The sequence below is a fragment of the Pristis pectinata genome, chromosome 35, assembly GCF_009764475.1.
Source record: "Pristis pectinata isolate sPriPec2 chromosome 35, sPriPec2.1.pri, whole genome shotgun sequence".
NCBI lineage: Eukaryota > Metazoa > Chordata > Chondrichthyes > Rhinopristiformes > Pristidae > Pristis > Pristis pectinata.
The window spans coordinates 8,946,012-8,964,280 of record NC_067439.1 but is presented as its reverse complement, the minus strand read 5'-3'; the positions used below and the strand labels follow the sequence as shown (position 1 = coordinate 8,964,280).

The following is an 18,269-nucleotide window of genomic DNA, read 5'->3' as shown; positions in this document are numbered from 1 at the left end:
CTTCTTTGATAATTGCTTGGGTACAGGCTCCATAGACAATGGCTCTCACTGAGGTATGGGTTCCACAGATACTTGTGTTGTTGAGATTCTTCAAGGGCTTCACATCCTATCAATCCTCAGGCTAGAAGTAACAAATTGTTTAGTTTATGTTCTGACAGGCAGGGTCAGTGCCTAGGGCACCCGCACCCCAGTGTGAACTGTCAAACACGTACCCCAGTGAGATTCAGTGACTGTGGAACCTGTACCCCAATTAAGAATATATTAGGAGCAGGAGGAGGCCACTTGACCCCTCAAACCTGCCCAACCATTCAATACGATCATAGCTGTTCTGGCCTCATCTCCTCAATCGGCATCTGAGGGACCTGTATGCCAGTGAGTCAGTGTCTGTGGAACCCGTACTCCAGTGAGAGTAAATGTTTGTTGAATACATTACCCTCGTGACAGTCAGTATCTGTGGAACCTGTACCCCAGCGAGAGTCCGTGTCTATAGGATGCAATACCCCAGTGAGAGTCAGTACCTGTGGAACCTATGCCTCAGTAATAGCCAGTGTCTGTAGGACCTCAACCCCAGCGAGAGCCAGTGTCTATAGGTTGCATTACCCCAGTGACAGTCAGTACCTGTGGAACCCATACCCCAGTGTGAGCCTGGGTCTATGGGATCTGTACCCCTGCCACAATATGTGTCTATGGGATGCAATACCCAAGTGCCTGTGGAACCTGTTTGGGAGTGAGAGTCAGTGTGCATGGGATCTGTACCCTGGTACATCAACATCTGTGAACCACACATCAGATTAAGATCTGGTGGTTTCAGGAGATCAAGAGTGAATCCTGGAAACAGCGTGTCAGCAATAGCAATGGGCTTTATTGTAACAAATGCAGGAATGTTTAGTCAGGATGTGGAATTGAGAGTAACCCTTGAACTACAATTGAGCACACGTTTTTCCTTCAAAAGTCCAACTTCCAAACACACACAATGTCCCATTTGTAATTGCATCTTATGTTGTTTGCAGAGGGAGCTCCAACCCAAATATTAAATTATATGCATCCCCCAACACCACTCTGGAACAATCTGGGGGCATTATGCAAAGAAACAAAATAGTATGTGTGACCTTTGCACGTTTGCAGTCATTTCCATAACCCTCTTGTAAGACTAACCAGTCAGGTAAAAGCAAAGTAACTTTCTGAAGCAGTGACTGGTTGGTGGGGTATGGGAGATTTCGGGAAATGAAATAAGTTAGTATAAATAAAAGGTTATCTGTTGGTCTCCTGGCTTGAGCCATGGTGTGTGATCATAAAATACTCGTCAATTATCAGTGCATGCACTGGAGGTGTGGACACCACACAGAGATAATCACCCAAATCGCAGAGCATTGTAGTCTGAACTCGTGAAAAAGCTATTTCTGACAAGGAGATGGTACAAAAATAAAAGGTCTTGTTCAATGTCACAGTTTGCTCTCTGCCAGTTCTGTAAAGCATTGAATGGAGCACAGAGCAGTCTCTACTCTTCTTTCCTGAGCCTCAAGTGGTCCCACAGTGTGGCTGGGGCAATGGCAGGAGATCGCGGCTCCCCGTTTTCATCAAACCTCAAACGCAGGGTATTCCTGATCACCAACTTTTCCACAATGAAGGAAGCACAGAACCAGGGGATTGCATACTCCAGTGTAACTAACCCCATGAAGTCATAGTCAAACTGGGAGTAATCCCAAGGGCAGGCATTGAACTGACGCAGGATATATCCCGTTGAGAATTCCCAGATGTAGGTCCAGAGGGTGTAGATGAGGCATCTCACAAAACCTGGGCATCGGTCCTTGAGGGACAGGTACATTCGCTCCACCACCATGATGGATGTGCCATAGATAAACAGAGCCCATACACTGGTAACTCCTGGGAACTTCCAGTTGAAATTGATGACAAACTCCCAAGCAGCTGTAAACATCACCTCACAGAAGTAACCATGGATGGCATATAGGTACCAGCGGGAGAGAGCACCAAGGGGTTCCAGTGCTCCCACCATCCTCCTGCCCTCTTTATGTTGCATAACCTGAACAAACAGAGATCAGAGCTATTTCCAAAAGTGTTCCTGAAGTCTCACCCACAGGGTCTCTCACCCAACAACCCAAACCCAAAAAGCCCTCACCCAATACCCAAAATCCAGACAGTCATACAACCAAACCTCAAACATGCAGCAGCCCATACCCAACCCCCAAATCCAGAGGGGCCCACACTAATGCCCTAAATCTAGTGGGGTGGTGGTGCTCACACCTAATCTTCCAAATCCAGAGCGATTAACACATAACTCCCAAGCTCAGAGGGTCTCCCGCCCAGGCAAAAACTAAAAGGGGTCCCTACCCATTCTCCCAAAGCCATAGGGACCCCTTACCCACCCAAACCCAGAGAGAACTACCCCCAACCCCAAAGCTAGTGGACCTCCTACCCAACTACAAAATCCAGTGGAGCCCCATCTAACATAGACAAGTTTTTCACATAGAGAATAGCAGGTACATGGAATGAGCTGCCAGAGGAGGTGGTATAATTACAACGTTTAAAAGTTATTTGGACAGGTACATGGAGAGAAAAGGTTTAGAGGGATAACGTGCCAAATGCATACAAATGGGATGAGTGTAGTCTGACATCTTGGTCAGCATGGACATGTTGGGTCAAAGGACGTGTTTCTATGCTTTATAACTATGAATCTGCCCCCAAACCCACAGCAAGTCTCATCTAGTCCATCCCACCACCCTCTCCAAACTCGGAGAGGACCACATCCCATCAACCAACACCATAAAGATACTTTCCCCATCACCTTACATCAGAGGTGCCCAAATCTCAAACCAAATGCCAACATACATCGCTCAACACCAGACTGGCCCACATCCCATCACTCAACACTGGAGAAGCCAACAACAGAGCCTTAGCCAACTCCAAGGGACCTACACACTATCACCCAACACCTGATTTACAGCAGCAGAGAGACTTAAACCCCAATCTCCAAAAGCAGAGGGGTCTACACCTTTTAATATATAACAATATGCATATGAATGTTGGAGGTACAATAAGTAGGTTTGCAAATAACATGAAAATTAATACTGATAGTGAGGAAGATAGTTTACAGAAAGACTGATCAGCTGGTAAGTTGGGTAGAGCACTGGCAGATAAAATTTAATCTTGATATGTGTGACATGGTGTATTTTGAGAGGTCTAATAAGTATAGGACATACATGATGAATGGTAGGCCCGAGAGAGTATTGAGGAACAGAGGGAACTTGGTGTACATCTACAGATCACTGAAGATGGCTGCACAGGTAAATAAAATGGTGGAGAAGGTGTATGGGATGCTTGCCTTCATTAGCTGGGATATAGAATATCAGAGCATGGAGGTCATGGTACAACTTCATAAAAGTTTAGTTAAGCCACAGCTGGAGTATGCAGTTCTAGTCACCACACTATAGGAAAGGCAGGATTGCACTGGAGAGAGTGCAGAGATGATTCACCAGGATGTTGCCTGGACTGGAACATTTCAGTTTTGAGGAGTGGTTTGTTATCCTTGGGGTGGAGAGGGCTGGGAGTCGGTCGTGAGAAATCCTGTAGAGATGTACAAAATTATGAGGGATATAAATTGGACGGACAGTGCAAAACAGAGACGTCTAACACCTGAGTGAAAAGGTTTAAGGTGGGGAGTAAGAGAGTTACAGGGAAAATATTTTCACCCAAATGGTGACTGCAATTAGGATTTCTCTGCCTGAAGAGGTGGTGGAGACAGAGACTCTCAGAATATTTACAAAGCATTTGAACGGGCACTTGAAGCACCAAGGCATAGAAGGATCGGTAAATGGAATTAGTATAGATGGGTTCTTGTTGGTCAGCATAGATATAGTGGGCCAAAGGGTCTGCTTCTGTGCTGAATGACCCAGACCCTGTCATCCAACACCAGGAGACCCACATCCCATTGCCCAACACCAGGAGACCCACACCCTGTCACCCAACACCTGGAGACCCACATCCCACTGCCCAACACCAGGAGACCCACACCCCACTGCCCAACACCAGGAGACCCACACCCTGTCACCCAATACCAGAATAAGGGCCCAACCTCCATCACTCAATACCAAAGAGGCTCATGCCACATTCCCAGTAACAGATGGGCCTACATCCCAACCTCCAGCACCTGACATTCCCAAACCCCTTCATCTGACAACAGAGGGTCTAAAACTTCATTATCCAACACCAGAAGACTCATACCCATTAGTGTAGCCCACATCCTAACCCCAAAAATCAGAGGACCAAAACGCAAAATAGAAAATAGATCTGGAAAATCATGACCCAGATTTTATGGTCTGTAGCGAAGGAACCATCATCTTGCTATTGGTTGTCCACAGCATTTCCATGGCTTTTGAGCACAGGCACCTATTTTGCATCTTCTACAGAGGATCTATGGTAAAAATGAACAGGTAAAGAAACAACAAGTCTTCAAACCAACTGAAGAATCCTGACTGAGATGCACAGAGCTGATCCAGGGAGAAGAGAGTAAGAATGAGAAATGCAAGAGACAGATAAAAGAGGGTCAGAAAAAGTAAACAAAAGCTTTTGCAAGATTCAAGATGCTGGAGGAAAGCGAGTCAGGCGGTATCTGTGAAGGGAAATGGACAGTCGATGCTTCAGATGGAGAACCTTCATCTGGACTGAAAGATAGAGGGCAGGTAGCCAGTATACAGAGGTGAGGCAAAGGGGTGGAGCAAGAGCTAGCAAGTGATAGGTGGATCAAGGTGAGGAGTGGTGATAGGCAGGTGGAAGAGGGAAGAGTAACAATGGCGACAGGTGCTGGGAGGTGATAGGTGGGGGCGCCAAATGGCTGCAGGTGATGGAATCTGATCGGAGAGGAAGGTGGAGCGTGGAATCAGACGAGGGAAATCAGGTGGGCAGATGGGATCAGAGTGGGGAGGGGAACCTGTGGAAGAAGCGTGTGGGTGATGGGCAGAAGGAGTGGGTGGAGGAGGTGTCTCCAAACAAAAGCTTTATCTTTTTATTAAAGGTTCTTCACACCATTGAAATTCAAAATGAATAAAACTACACACATAAATGTTTTCAGGGCCAGAGAAGTTTTTTGACAGGAATTGAGGCTTATCATATTAAAAATTCAGTCCTGTGAGGAATATAATGAAAAGCAAAAACAGCAAATAATGGAACTCTGTGGAGAGAGAAACAGTTAACAGTTCGCCAATGACCTTTCATCAGAACTGATGAAAATTTGTTGACCTTAATGTTAACTCTGCTTCTCTCTCCACAGATGCTGCCCAACCTGCTGAGGAACTATAACAAATAATCACCCCACTCAACTCCAAATCCCTCAATTAGATTTTATAGCATGGATTGTGGGAGATCATCATAAACCTGACAACTTCTGGCCTTCCAGTTTAACTGGGCATGAGTAGACCATTCTATAAATTGGGGTATCAGGGACTGGCACTGGTTGTTGGAGGGATTATCGAAGTCTGTCACTGTTGTTTGTGGGGGAAGATGTCCATTACGGGCGGTCATGGTATGGGGACTACATTGGAACTCAGCACTGATGATTAGGAGGGGAGTTCATAGAGGGATCAGAAAGAACCAAGTTGCTCGTACGGTTGGAGGACTGACAGATGATCTGGGGGTGAAGTGGTGTGTGAGTAGGAGACATCAGAAGCTCTTCAGAGGGAAAGCAGTAGATTAGAGAACAGTGTCTGGAAAACTCATGGGAAATGAGTGGTTGGGGTGGAGAATATGGAGGTAGGGGGTGGAACAATTTTTGCCTACTGCAGTGCAAGACCATGAGATGGAAGTTAAGGAAGGGATATGCTTGATGCAAGTCCCAGTCCTAAACAAAGTGGTCTAAATTCCCCTGTATAGTTTCAGAAGATGCACAGTGCAGAAAATGACCTCCTCCTGTGCACCTCTGATGCACAGGGTTCTCAGCTGATTCTCCAGAGTAATGCAAACAATGGTCATTGTTTGCATTTCTCTCCCTCTACGGTTTAAAAATCATTTTCAATTGCACAAAGTGAATGGAAAAAAAAGGATTATACAATTGAATTTCCAGGCAAGTCTATTTGAGTTGAATGAAGAATACACAATGGCTAGGACAATGGGGAGAACTCACTTGCTGTGGGATGTGTGGCCTGTTCCAGGGAGTCAGCAATGGTAGTGGTCACTTGGGAGCAAGGAATGACGTCTATCAGGGTTGGTGAATCTTCGAATGTCTGAGGAGGCTGATTCTGGAGACAGACATTCTTTGGCAAGGGGGGAAAGTGGTTGCTTACTTGGAGGAATAGGGTTTGCAGCCCTAGGTCGGTCCTACTCTCCTTCCTCCGCTGCCACCATTCCACCTCAGCGTCAGGCCGTTGGGTCCTTGAAAGGAAATGAACCTTGAGGGACCAGATGGCATCATGACAAGCAGTTAGCAGTTTGCTCTTCCCAGTCATTGGTCTCAATGCCTCCATGCTGGAGGATAACCTTTGTTCTGTTTCTTTTGCCTTCCTTTTGAGCTTCAGGAAATGAAGAGCTGGCAGAGGAGAACTTGATGAGGGAGATAGTTCTTGGGCAGCATGGCCTATACACTGGAGTTTATTCCTTAACAGAAAAGTGGTGGATGCAGTGTCATGGAAGGTACTTGCATCGGTCCAGTGGTCTAACCATTTGATCCCCAGGATTTGATGCAAGCATTGCTGGTGGAAGGGTCTTAAAGGTGGATGTTACAGCAGGGGGGGATGCTAGTCAGCGAGACAGCCCTATAAACCAGGTTGCTCGAAGAAAGCAGCACTGGCGTAATTGACATGACGCTGGACTTTTTCATTGATAGTAGCCACACGTTCAAGATCCATGTGGATAGCACAAGGCATGTCCACCTGACCTGGAAGAGGTTAGTGAAGGAACTTTGTCTTAGGAATGTTCTCATGACAAACATTGAAGACACATAGCATCACTTGCAGGTCCTGCACTGACTGAGTCTTCACACAACAATCGTCCGCAAACTGAGCATTATGGATGTCCTAAATGATGAGTTTGGTTTGAGAAAATAAGAAGCAGGATCAGAGAGAGGCCAATTGGGCCAACAAGCCTGTTCCCCATTCAATAAGAATATGGCTGATCCAATCTTTACTTCCCCACTCTTTCCCCAAAACTCGTGACTCCCTCGTGGTTCAAATATCTGTCAACGTCTGCCTGGGACATTCGATGACTCTGCTTCCATAGCCCTCTGGGTAGAGGATTTCAAAGAGTCAAAGTCTAAGAGAAGTTCCTCCACCTCTCAATTTTAAACAGGTGAGCCCTTATTCTGAAACTATATCCCCTCCCTTTAGATTCCACCCCACCCCCCAGCCCTGCAGGAGAACTTCCTCTTAGCATCCACGCTGTCAAATCCCCTCAGAATCTTAGGTGTTTCAATAAGATAAACTCTCATTTTTCTAAACTGCAACGTGTAGACCCAACCTACTCAACCTTGTTTCATATGTCATCTGTTCAGCCCGGGAATCAACCTGGTCAGCCTTTGCTACACTGTCACCAGTGCAAGTGTATCCTTCCCTAAATACAAAAACCAAAGCTCTACCCAGTACTTCAGCTGCAGTCTCAGCAACATCTGGAAGCAACCTTAAGCCTGAAAGTGATGAAGATAGAAAGGTTTCCTGTCCCATCAATACCAATTACTCATGCTGGGTTGTAGATCGTGCCAGATGAGGTAGATGGTAAACAAGGTCATATAACTTTGTTTAATCCTGGTCTGCATGTGGGAGGTGTCAATATCAGACTTTCCACTCTGGACAGTGGTGGCCATATCATCGTGCAGAAGTCTCAGCATGGTGACAACCATGGCGTTGGAGGACAACCTGCAGAGCCTCATGATTTAAGGAATTGAATGCCTTGGTCAGGTCAATGAAGGCAAGGAACCGTTTTTCATTTTGTTCCTGGTATCTTTCTTGGATCTCCCCGGCCACAAGAATCATGTCCGCAGTGTCGAGATGAACAGGAGCCAAGATGCATTTCACTGTGTGTTTCGATGTACATGTGACTAATAAAGATATCTTATATTTTGGAGAGGATCTTTTCAGCGATGGGACGCAACCAGGATCTTACCCGCAATGGAAATCCCCCTATGTTCCCACAGTTGGATTTTCCCCTTTTTTGCATACTGCCACAATGATTGCATTCTTCCAATCACTAGGAATATCCTCTTTTTTCCAGAGCTGGAGGATGAACCAGTGAAGCTGTAAGAAGCTGCTAGCATGATAAACCTCTATACGATTACTATCCAGCCTGTAGGCTTTGTTGGTTTGTATCTGTTGCATTGGCCACTTCAGCCCTCCGATGACAGACCTCTTCAGGGATACCCTCCAGCCTGCACTCTTTGTTGGTTTTCATCAGTTGGACAGCCCACTTCAGCTTTGGTGTATAGTCAAGGAAATCCTCCATGGGGCATTGTGGGGTAGCTTGAAGGGGCTCCTCTGATGCATGGACTCAAGAGTCAAGGAAGAGTTTGAAATGCTTCTTCCAATGCTGAATCTGTCTTGTCTGAGGTAAAGGCAGATGTCCTGTGATTGGAAGAGATTTTGTCTGATAGAACGAGGCTGTCTTAGTAGTTTAAAAGAAGTTACAGGAGTTATGCTGATCTGCAAACCCCTGAATTCCATGTGCCATCTGCACTGATTGGTTGTCTCTCATGCCTCGGATGTGTGGTGGGACCTCAGCCTTCAGCTGGTGCCATCTGTCACCGAGTTCATAGATGGCTTTGCCAGGCAATGTAGGAGATCACAAATCTGCGTATTGTTGACATTGAACAGGCCCAAAAGGTTCGAGCTCATGGGATCCAGGACAAGCTGGCAAGTTGCATTCAAAGTTAGCTTGGTAATAGGAGGCACGCAGTAATGGTGAAGAGTTTTACTGTGACTGGAACCCTGTGAAACATAGGGATAAGTGCTGGAACCTTTATTATTTACAATATGCGTTAACAATTTGGTATTGGTTTATTACTGTCACTTGTACCGAGATACAGTGAAAAACTTGTCTTGCATACCATTCGTACAGATCAATTCATTACACAGTGCAGATACATTGAGTTAGTACAGAGTGCATTGAGGTAGTACAGGGTAAAAACAATAACAGAATACAGATTAAAGTGTCACAGCTACAGGGAAGTGCATTGCAGGTAGACAATAAGGTGCAAGGTCAAACAAGGTACAGTAGATTGTGAGGTCAAGAGTCCATCTCATCGTATAAGGGAACCGTTCAATAGTCTTATCACCGTGAGATAGAAGCTGTCCTTGAGCCTGATGGTATGTGCCCTCAAGCTCCTGTATTTTCTGCCTAATGGGAGAGGGGAGAAGAGAGAATGACCCAGGTGGGTGTGGTCTTTGGTTATGTTGGCTACTTCACCAAGGCAACAAGAGGTATAGACAGAGTCCATGGAGAGGAGGCTGGTGTCCGTGATGTGCTAGGCTGTGTCCACAACTCTCTGCAGCTCCTTGCAGTCCTGGGCAGAGCAGTTGCCATACCAAGCCATGATGCATCCAAATAGGATGCTTTTTATGGTGCATCGATAAAAATTGGTGAATGTCACAGGGGACATACCAAATTTCTTTAGCCCCCTCAGTAGAGGCACTGGTGAGCTTTCTTGGTTGGACCAGGACAGGCTAATGGTGATGTTCACACCTAGGAACTTGAAGCTCTCAACCTTCTCAACCTCAGCGCCATTGATGTAGACAGGTGCATGTACACCGCCCCCTTTCCTGAAGTCAATGACCAGCTCTTTTGTTTTTGGAAATGGATATTTGGATATGAATATAGGAAGCATGATTAGTAAGTTTGCAGATGACACAAAAATTGTTTGTGTTATTGACAGTGAAGAGGGTAGTCTTCGGCTGTAGGATAATATTAATGAATTAGTAAGACGGGCTGAGCAATGGCAGATGGAATTTAATCTTGATAAGTTTGAGGTGATGCATTTTTGTAGTACTATTAATGGTAGGGTACGCACAATGATCTCTAAGGCCCTAAGGAGTATTAAGGAACAGAGGGATCTTGATGTACAAGTCCAAGGATCCCTTAAAGTGGGAGCACAGGTAGATAAAGTGATTAAAAGGGCATACTTGATACTTTCCTTCATTAGCCAGGGCACAGAATACAAGACAAGGGAGGTTATGGTACAACTTTATAAAAGGTTGGTTAGGCCACACCTAGAATATTGTATGAAGTTCTGATCATTTCACTATAGAATGGTGATTCCACTGGAAAAAGAGTAGAGGAGATTCACCAAGGTGAGGCCTGGGATGTAGTGTTTTGGTTATGAGGAGAAACTGGAAAGACTTAATTATTTTCCTTTTGGGAGTTTCAGGGGTGGATGGAATCTGGAACTCAATGCCTGAGAAATGGATGTGTTGGGTCAAAAGGTCTGTTTGTGCTGTATGAATCTATAACCCTATGAAGGTCTCCAAAACTTGCTTACGTTTGTGCTCTGATCTCTAATAAGGGCAAGGATCTCATATGCTGTTCTAGCAGTCTTGACAACCTGTTCTGCCACCTTCAAAGACTGGAGTATGTACTCCCTAAAGTCTTTCTGTTCCTGAACCCTTTTTAAAAACCCCTCCTCATTTGTAATACAAAAATATATTACTTCCCAACTCTCCCTATTAAATTTCATCTCCACTGAGTTCATTTAGTTTGCATTGGGAAACTCTAAGCTAATTAACCCAACATCTGTCATTGGAAAATACCATAATCCATTATTAAGTAGGAGTAGCAGGACATTTAGAAACCATAATACAATTAGGCAGAGTCAATATGATATACTCAAAGAGAAATCATGCTTGGCAATTTTTTTGAGTTAATTGAGGATATAAATAGTACGGTAGATAAAGGGGAACAGTAGATGTAGTATATCTCGGATCTCCCCAAGGCATTTGGTAAAGTGCCAATAAAAGGTACTTAATCAAATGTTCATGGTGTTAGGTTTATTATTTTAGCATGGAGGGATAATTGGTTAGCTGTCAGAAACAGAGTCAGGATGAATGGCCCATTTTCGAGTTGGCAAGCTATAACCACGGGAAGGCCATGGGGATCAGGGCAGGCTTCTCAACTGTATCTTCTTCAAAGGCAGTCCCTCAAGACCGAGGATGACTTACTTCCACTTTGATTTTGTGGGTTCTGAGGTGGCTGATGAGGCCAGTGTGGGGTCTGATGGAACAGCTCGGTGGGCAGTTTGGGCACTCCATCCACCACATACATAGGGCTTCTGTGAGCTCCCAATGCATGGAGTCAGGAATCTCAATCCCATCCCGAATGCTCCTTCTCTTAGTCATGGGCTAAAGATTCCCAGGATTGGGGACGTTGCATTTTTTCCAAAGAGACTTATGGCACATCCTTAAATCTTCTCTGTCCACCTGGCAATCTCTTCCTGTGAACAGGGTGTCTGTTTCTCAGATCTGGTGCCAGGTGTGCAGACAACGTGACCTGCCCAATCCAGCTGATTGAATGTAACTGCAGCCTCAACACTGGGGCTGTTGGCCTGCGAGAGACACTGACGATGGCTCACTTATTCTTCAAATAAACTTGGGAGTATTTTGCACAGCACACAAGTCAATATTAATGACACATGATAGGACCAAGGTTTTTACAGCTGTATTTGCTGATGATACAAAGATAAGTGGGAAAACAAGTTCTAAGGAGGATACAGAGTGTGCAAAGAATAAAGAGATAAGACAAGATATCTTTATTAGTCACATGTACATCGAAACACACAGTGAAATACATCTTTTGCGTAGAGTGTTCTGGGGGCAGCCCGCAAGTGTCGCCATGCTTTCGGCGCCAACATAGCATGCCCACAACTTCCTAACCCGTACATCTTTGGAATGTGGGAGGAAACCGGAGCACCTGGAGGAAACCCACGCAGTCACGGTGAGAACGTACAAACTCCTTACAGACAGTGGCCGGAATTGAACCCAGGTTGCTGGCGCTGTAATAGCGTTACTCTAACTGCTACACTACCATGAGGTAAATAAGCAAAAAGTTGGCAGATAGAGTATAATGTGGGGAAAAGTGAGGCTATCCACTTTGGTCAGAAAAATACAAAAGCAGTGTAATGTTTAAATGGAAAGAGGCTCCAGAATGCTGCTGTACAGAGGGCTCTGTGTGTTCACATGCACAAAACACTGACTATCAGCAAGTGATTAGGAATTCAGATGGAATGTTGGCTTTATTGCATGGGGGAAGGAGTACAAAAGATGAGAACTCTTGCTTCAGCGTGCAGGATGTTGGTGACTCAACACCCATACTATTCCATACAGACGTTTTCTCCTTATTTAACAAAGGACATCCTTGCATTGGAGGCAATGCAGACAAGGTTGATTCTTGGGATGATAGTGTTGTCTTCCAAAATCAAAACCGAATGCTGGAAGAACTCAGCAGGTCAAGCAACATCTACTGAGGTAAAAGGTGTACGTTGATGTTTCGGGTTGAGACCCTGCATCAGAGCTTGGAGGGAACAGGAAAGATTGCCAGTATGTAGGGGGTAGAGTTGAGGCTGGTGGGTGCAACTGGATGGGTAGAAGGAACTCAGTGGGGAAGAGGATGGGGGGTGGAGGTGGGACAGAGGGTGGTAGATGGAGCCAGATAGGGAGGGGATGGAGACCAGGTTCTGCCATAAGTGCTGCCCAAATTACCACTGCCTCCCCCACCTGTTTCCATCTGCCCATTATCCCCTCCCCATCTGATCCCACCTATCACCTACCAGCCTCTATCCCACCCCACTACGTACACCTACATCCTGACAAGCTTTCCTGTTCCCTCTCAGTCCTGATGCAGGGCCTCAACCCGAAACATCAACACCTTTTGCCTCCACAGTTGCTGCTTGCCCCACTTGAGTTCTTCCAGCATTCTGTTTTTTTGCTCTAGATTCTAGCATCTGCAGTCTCTTTTGTCTTCATAATATTGTTGTCTTCCAGAGAATGACTGAGTAGACTGGACATTTATTGGAGTTTAGAAGAATGACAGATGATCTCAGTTAAACATGTGAGTTCTGAAGGGATTTACAGGGTGAATGCTGAAAGGATGCTTCCCCTCATGGCGGAATATGGAAGTAGGGTTGTAGTTTCAGAACAAAGTGGACTTGAGGAGGAACTTCTTGAGGGCTGTGAATTTTTGGAATTTTCTACTCCACAGAGCTGTGGAGACAAAGAGCCACTGAAAATATTTAAGATTTTTGAACTAAAGCAGATACAAGGATTATGGGGATCCAGCAGGAAGATCAAGACGTGGGCTGCACAATAGAGCAGTGGGTAGAGTTGCAGCCTCACAGCTCCAGAGACCCATGTTCAATTCTGACTTCTGGCACTGTCTGTGTGGAGTTTGCAAGTCTTCCCTGTGACCACATGAGTTTTCTCTGGGTGCTCCAGTTTCCTCCCACGTCCCAAAGGCATGCCAGTTGAGTATTTAATTGGCCGCTGTAAATTATCCCTAATGTATAGGTGAGTGGCAGAATCTGGGGCGAGATGATGGGAATATGGGTAGAATAGGTTACAGGGAAAAATTAGTGGGGAAATGGGATTGCCTGGGCTGAATTACCTCACTGGGCTGAATAACCTCCTTCCATAACAGAAGCGAATATAATCAGAGCAGCTGTGATCTTAGTTAGGGTAGGTTACATGGCCTCCTTAAACTTCTATGTAACTAGATCATCTCTGCCCCCGTGAAGACTGTTCCTATCCTTACTCTTTACAATATTTCAGTGTTTTATACCAATTCTAACACTGTGAGGCTTTGATGAATCGCTAGCTGTTTTTGCCTCTTTGACAGAATGCATTAAATGACAAAATGCACATGAATTGAATATATTCTCCACCGCACAGCTCAGCTTTCACATTTTAAACAACTTCTTTTTTTGACTTATTTCCTCCTGATAAACAGTGTTGTTATAGGAACCCACATGGCTTTAACCACACCACAACCTAATCTTCAATTAGGCTTCTTTGCAGCTACTTCCTCCAATGGTGTCAATGCTGCTTCTCTCTCTAAAAGGCTCCTGAACTTCCAGAAGCTTCTCACAACCTGCCAACATGTTTGTGCGATTGATGCACCTCTGGAGAAATGCAATTCATGGTCATTGTGGAAATTTTCAATATTGGGGAATCTCGAAGAAAAGCCAGGAGTTTCCAAATTCCACAGAACCCTCATTAGTGTAGGGGCAGGCACAGTTGTGTAGCGATTAGTGTAACACTATTACAGCGCCAGCAAACCGGGTTCAATACCGGCTGCTGTCTGTAAGGAGTTTGTACATTCTCACCGTGTCTGTGTGGGTTTCCTCCAGGTGCTCTGGTTTCCACCCATATTCCAAAGACGTATGGGTTAGGAAGTTGTGGGCATGCTATGTTGGTGCCGGAAGCGTGGCGACACTTGTGGGCTGCCCCCAGAACACTCTATGCAAAAGATGCATTTCATTGTGTCTTTCGATGTACATGTGACCAATAAAGATATCTTAAAATCTTATATGTCTCTGAAAATTAGTTCCACGAGCAACCACTGTAAGACCGTGTACTCACACACCGTGTACTCACACCAGCTTGTCTCCTATGTGGATCCTTAACACTTTCTCTGCCCCATAACCCTTTATACTTTACCCTCCCTCCTTTAATGACCCATTACGCTTCACCCTAATTCTGCCTTCCAGCAATAGTCACCATTTATCCTTAACCTAATCCTCATTCTGCCAGCTGTTGAAATTACATACTTCTTTTCAGGCTTGTTCTTCTTCCCCTCTATACTCAAGCAAATTTTCTGGCTTATGTTAATTTCAGTTCTGCCACACTTGCAGCTTGCATTTTCTTATTCACTACTTTTAATATTGTTGTCTGTCGCTTTCACACATCTCTGCCCTCACTTCCTTCCCCACAATATCCCTATCCTCTCAGGTTTATCTAATCTAGAAAGCTGTTTACAACACCTGGAGTTGCAAGTCTGTCCCTGCAAGTCATGAAGTAGTTAGTGCTACCCTAATTAATACAGTTAGCAAAACCCTAGTCACTACAGTTTAGCAACACCATGACCACTCTGATCACTTTGCACTAAAGTGGACTATCTTTTTGTTCCAAATGTGTTTTTTTTCTTGTAAAAATTGTGCATGTATAATTTATGGTTTTCTTGCAAATGTTGCTTATCTGATGCTATGTGCCTGTGATGCTGCTGCAAGTTTTCCATTGCATTTGTGCATACATGTACTTGTGCATATGACAATAAACTCGACTTTGACTTTGCTCTCTTCTCCCTCTTCCTTCTCTGTTTTATATTGTACTACTCCCCAATAGCTTGTCTCTCAATCGTTATTTTATTCTGTCTGTTTCCCTGATTCTGTGCCCCATTCCCTCTTAACATATCTCTCTGTCTCCACATTCTCATCCCCATTTACTTATTTCTTGTTCCCTCTCTTTCTCTGTTTGTTTTCCCTCTCACCCACTCCTCTCTGTATCTTGCTGGTCACAATAACTTTATCTCCCAAAACTCTCTCCTTCAGTTAAACCTTTGTATCTGTATTTCTGCCTTTCCACTGCCTTTCTCTCCTTTTCTGCTCCTGCCCCTTCCTATCTCCCTCACTCCACATCTCCCTGCTGTTTCTCACTCAAAGTCTCTCTCCCTCTTTCTCCATGTTTTTGTCCTTCTCTATCTCTCTTTCTCATTCTTCACCCACACCCACCCACCCCATTCTCAATGTGATTTCCTCTTTCTGTCTTTATCACCCCCTTTCCTGGATTTGTTTCTCTCACATTTTCCCTTCTTACTTTTTAAAATCTCTTTCATTGTCTGTCTTCTCCTCCTTGTCTCACTCTATCTCTCCCTCTGATTCTCTCCCTCTGTTTTATATTCTATGTCTAGCCCACCATCTCTCCATGTCTCTTTCCCTCACTCTCATTATCATTTCTTGCTTTTCTCTCCTGTGTGTATGATTTGCTTTCTGAATGTTCTCCATTTCTCTGTTTGTGAGTGCATTTATCCTTCCCTCTCTCTCTCGCTTACATACATTCCACCACTTTCTAGTTCTAGGATGTCTCTCCCTGTCTTTCCTGAAGTGCCTGATATGTGTCTGTTTCTTTGCACTCTCTCTTTATTTCTTCCTGTTTTTACAGTGGTCAGTTAGCCAACAAATCTGCCTAACTTTGGGATGCAGGTGGAAACCAGAGCACCTGGGGAAAACCCACAGGGTCACAGGGAGAACGTGCAAACTGTACACGGACAGCAGGACTGAACCCAGGATCTCTGGAGCTGTGAACCTGCAGCTCTACTAACTGCTCCATAACCATAATCTGCTGGCGGGGCTGTCCGTCATATTCTCTCTTAGGACATAAAGGAGGCCATTTGGCCCATCAGTTCTATGCCAGCTTTCAATCTCACCTGTCCCTTTCAACCATCCCCACCTGTTTCCCTCCATGCCCAACAACTATCTTGCTGGTGGTGGTGGTGGTGGGGGTTCACCTCAACCTACCCTGCTAGTGGAAACTGTTCCTCAACCTAACCTGTTGGTGGTGGGTTCCCCTTCAATCTAACTTGCTGACCTCAACCTACCCTGCTCGGCACATCCCGCTCCCATTGGTTACCTTCGGCGCCAATCAACTGTACCTGACGAGACTTTCAGCTTGGAACCGACCGGGACATCAACGGCTCCGCCCGGCACCCTGTTCGGGAGCGCGCCCTCACCGGTTTACCGGTAGCGAGCGGCGAGCACGGCCAGCCGGCCGACCCAGCTCAGCCCGGCGTCGCTCCCTCCTCTCCGGCGAAAGAAACGTAAACATTGCGCGATGACGTCACATACCCGCGGCAGCGGGCAGGTGCGCAGGCGCACTGTACCCGCGGGCGGGACCAAGGTGTGATTGACGGGGATCTGGGCTGCGGGAGCTGGGCACGGTGCAAGGGAGGGTAGGTTAACACCAGCCCAGGAATGAGGGCAGGCAGCAAAGGATGTTGGAGCTGGGCCTGCACAGAAGGGAAGGGAATGCAGACCGGAGACAGGAATAGACCAAATTCTGGTCTCCCCCGGTTAACGAGGGGCTGGGTTCCAATAGAACCATTATGCGGAAAATACACAAGTGCTGGAGGAACTTAGCAGGTCATGCAGCATCCATGGAGGGAAATGGGAAATCCATTGAGTCCGAGACCCTCATGGATACTGCCTGACCTGCTGAGTTCCTCCAGCACTTTTTGTGTATTGCTCCAGATTCCAGCATCTGCTGAATTTTTTGTTTCTCCATTATGCGAAAATTCGTGCAGCGAGCAATACAGTAAACCCTTAACTTGTGTGGGGGATATCAGTTATGTGGGTGATTAAAAAAAGAAGTCAGAAGCTAGTCATAGACAGTACCTCGGGATCGAGGATGACTTACTTCCAATCCGTTTGTGTGGGCGCTGAAGTAACAAATGAGGCCAATGTAGGAACGGCACATTCTCCCAGTAATGGGACAAGAGGTGGCTGGAGGGGGTGGGTAGTTGTGGTCCACTCCTTATGTTGCTTACACTGAGCTTCTATGGTGCTTCAATGGTGTCATGACAACAACCTTTCCCTCAATGTCAACAAAACGAAAGAGCTGGTCATTGACTTTGGGAAAGGAGGCAATGTACGTGCACCTGTCTACATCAACGGTGCTTAGGTCGAGAAGGTTGAGAGCTTCAAGTTTCAAGGAGTGAACATCACTAACAGCCTGTCCTGGTCAAATCACGTAGATGCCACGGCCAAGAAAGCTCAATAGCACATCTACTTCCTCAGGACGCTAAAGAAATTTGTCCCCTTTGACTCTCACCAACTTTTATCGATGCACCATAGAAAGCATCCTATCTGGATGCATCACGGCTTGGTACAGCAACTGCTCTGCCCAGGACCGCCAGAAACTGCAGAGAGTTGTGGACACAGCCCAGCGCATCACGGACACCAGCCTCCCCTCCTTGGACTCTGTCTTTACCTCTCGCAGCCTTGGTGAAGCAGCCAGCATAATCAAAGACCCCACTCACCCGGGTCATTCTCTCTTCTCTCCTCTTCCATCGGGTAGAAGATACAGGAGCCTGAGGGCACGTACCACCAGACTCAAGGACAGCTTCTACCCCACTGTGAAAAGACTTTTGAATGGTTCCCTTATACAATGAGATGGACTCTGACCTCACGATCTACCTTGTTGTGACCTTGCACCTTATTGCACTGCACTTTCTCTGTAGCTGTGACACTTTACTCTGTACTGTTATTGTTTTTACCTGTACTACGTCAATGCACTCTATAC

The 18,269-nt window shown here is 45.7% G+C and overlaps 1 protein-coding gene across 1 annotated transcript; it reads right to left on the bottom strand.

Moving 5' to 3' along the window:
* Nucleotides 1-842: 842 nt before the first annotated feature.
* On the bottom strand, nucleotides 843-16,760 carry LOC127586458 (transmembrane protein 229B-like). The gene is made up of 2 exons (XM_052044441.1): nucleotides 16,624-16,760; nucleotides 843-2,041 (listed from the first exon to the last, which is right to left on the bottom strand). Exon 2 carries the CDS (start codon nucleotides 2,036-2,038, stop codon nucleotides 1,499-1,501), a length of 540 nt encoding a protein of 179 aa, XP_051900401.1. The 5' UTR covers nucleotides 2,039-2,041; nucleotides 16,624-16,760; the 3' UTR covers nucleotides 843-1,498.
* Nucleotides 16,761-18,269: the final 1,509 nt, after the last annotated feature.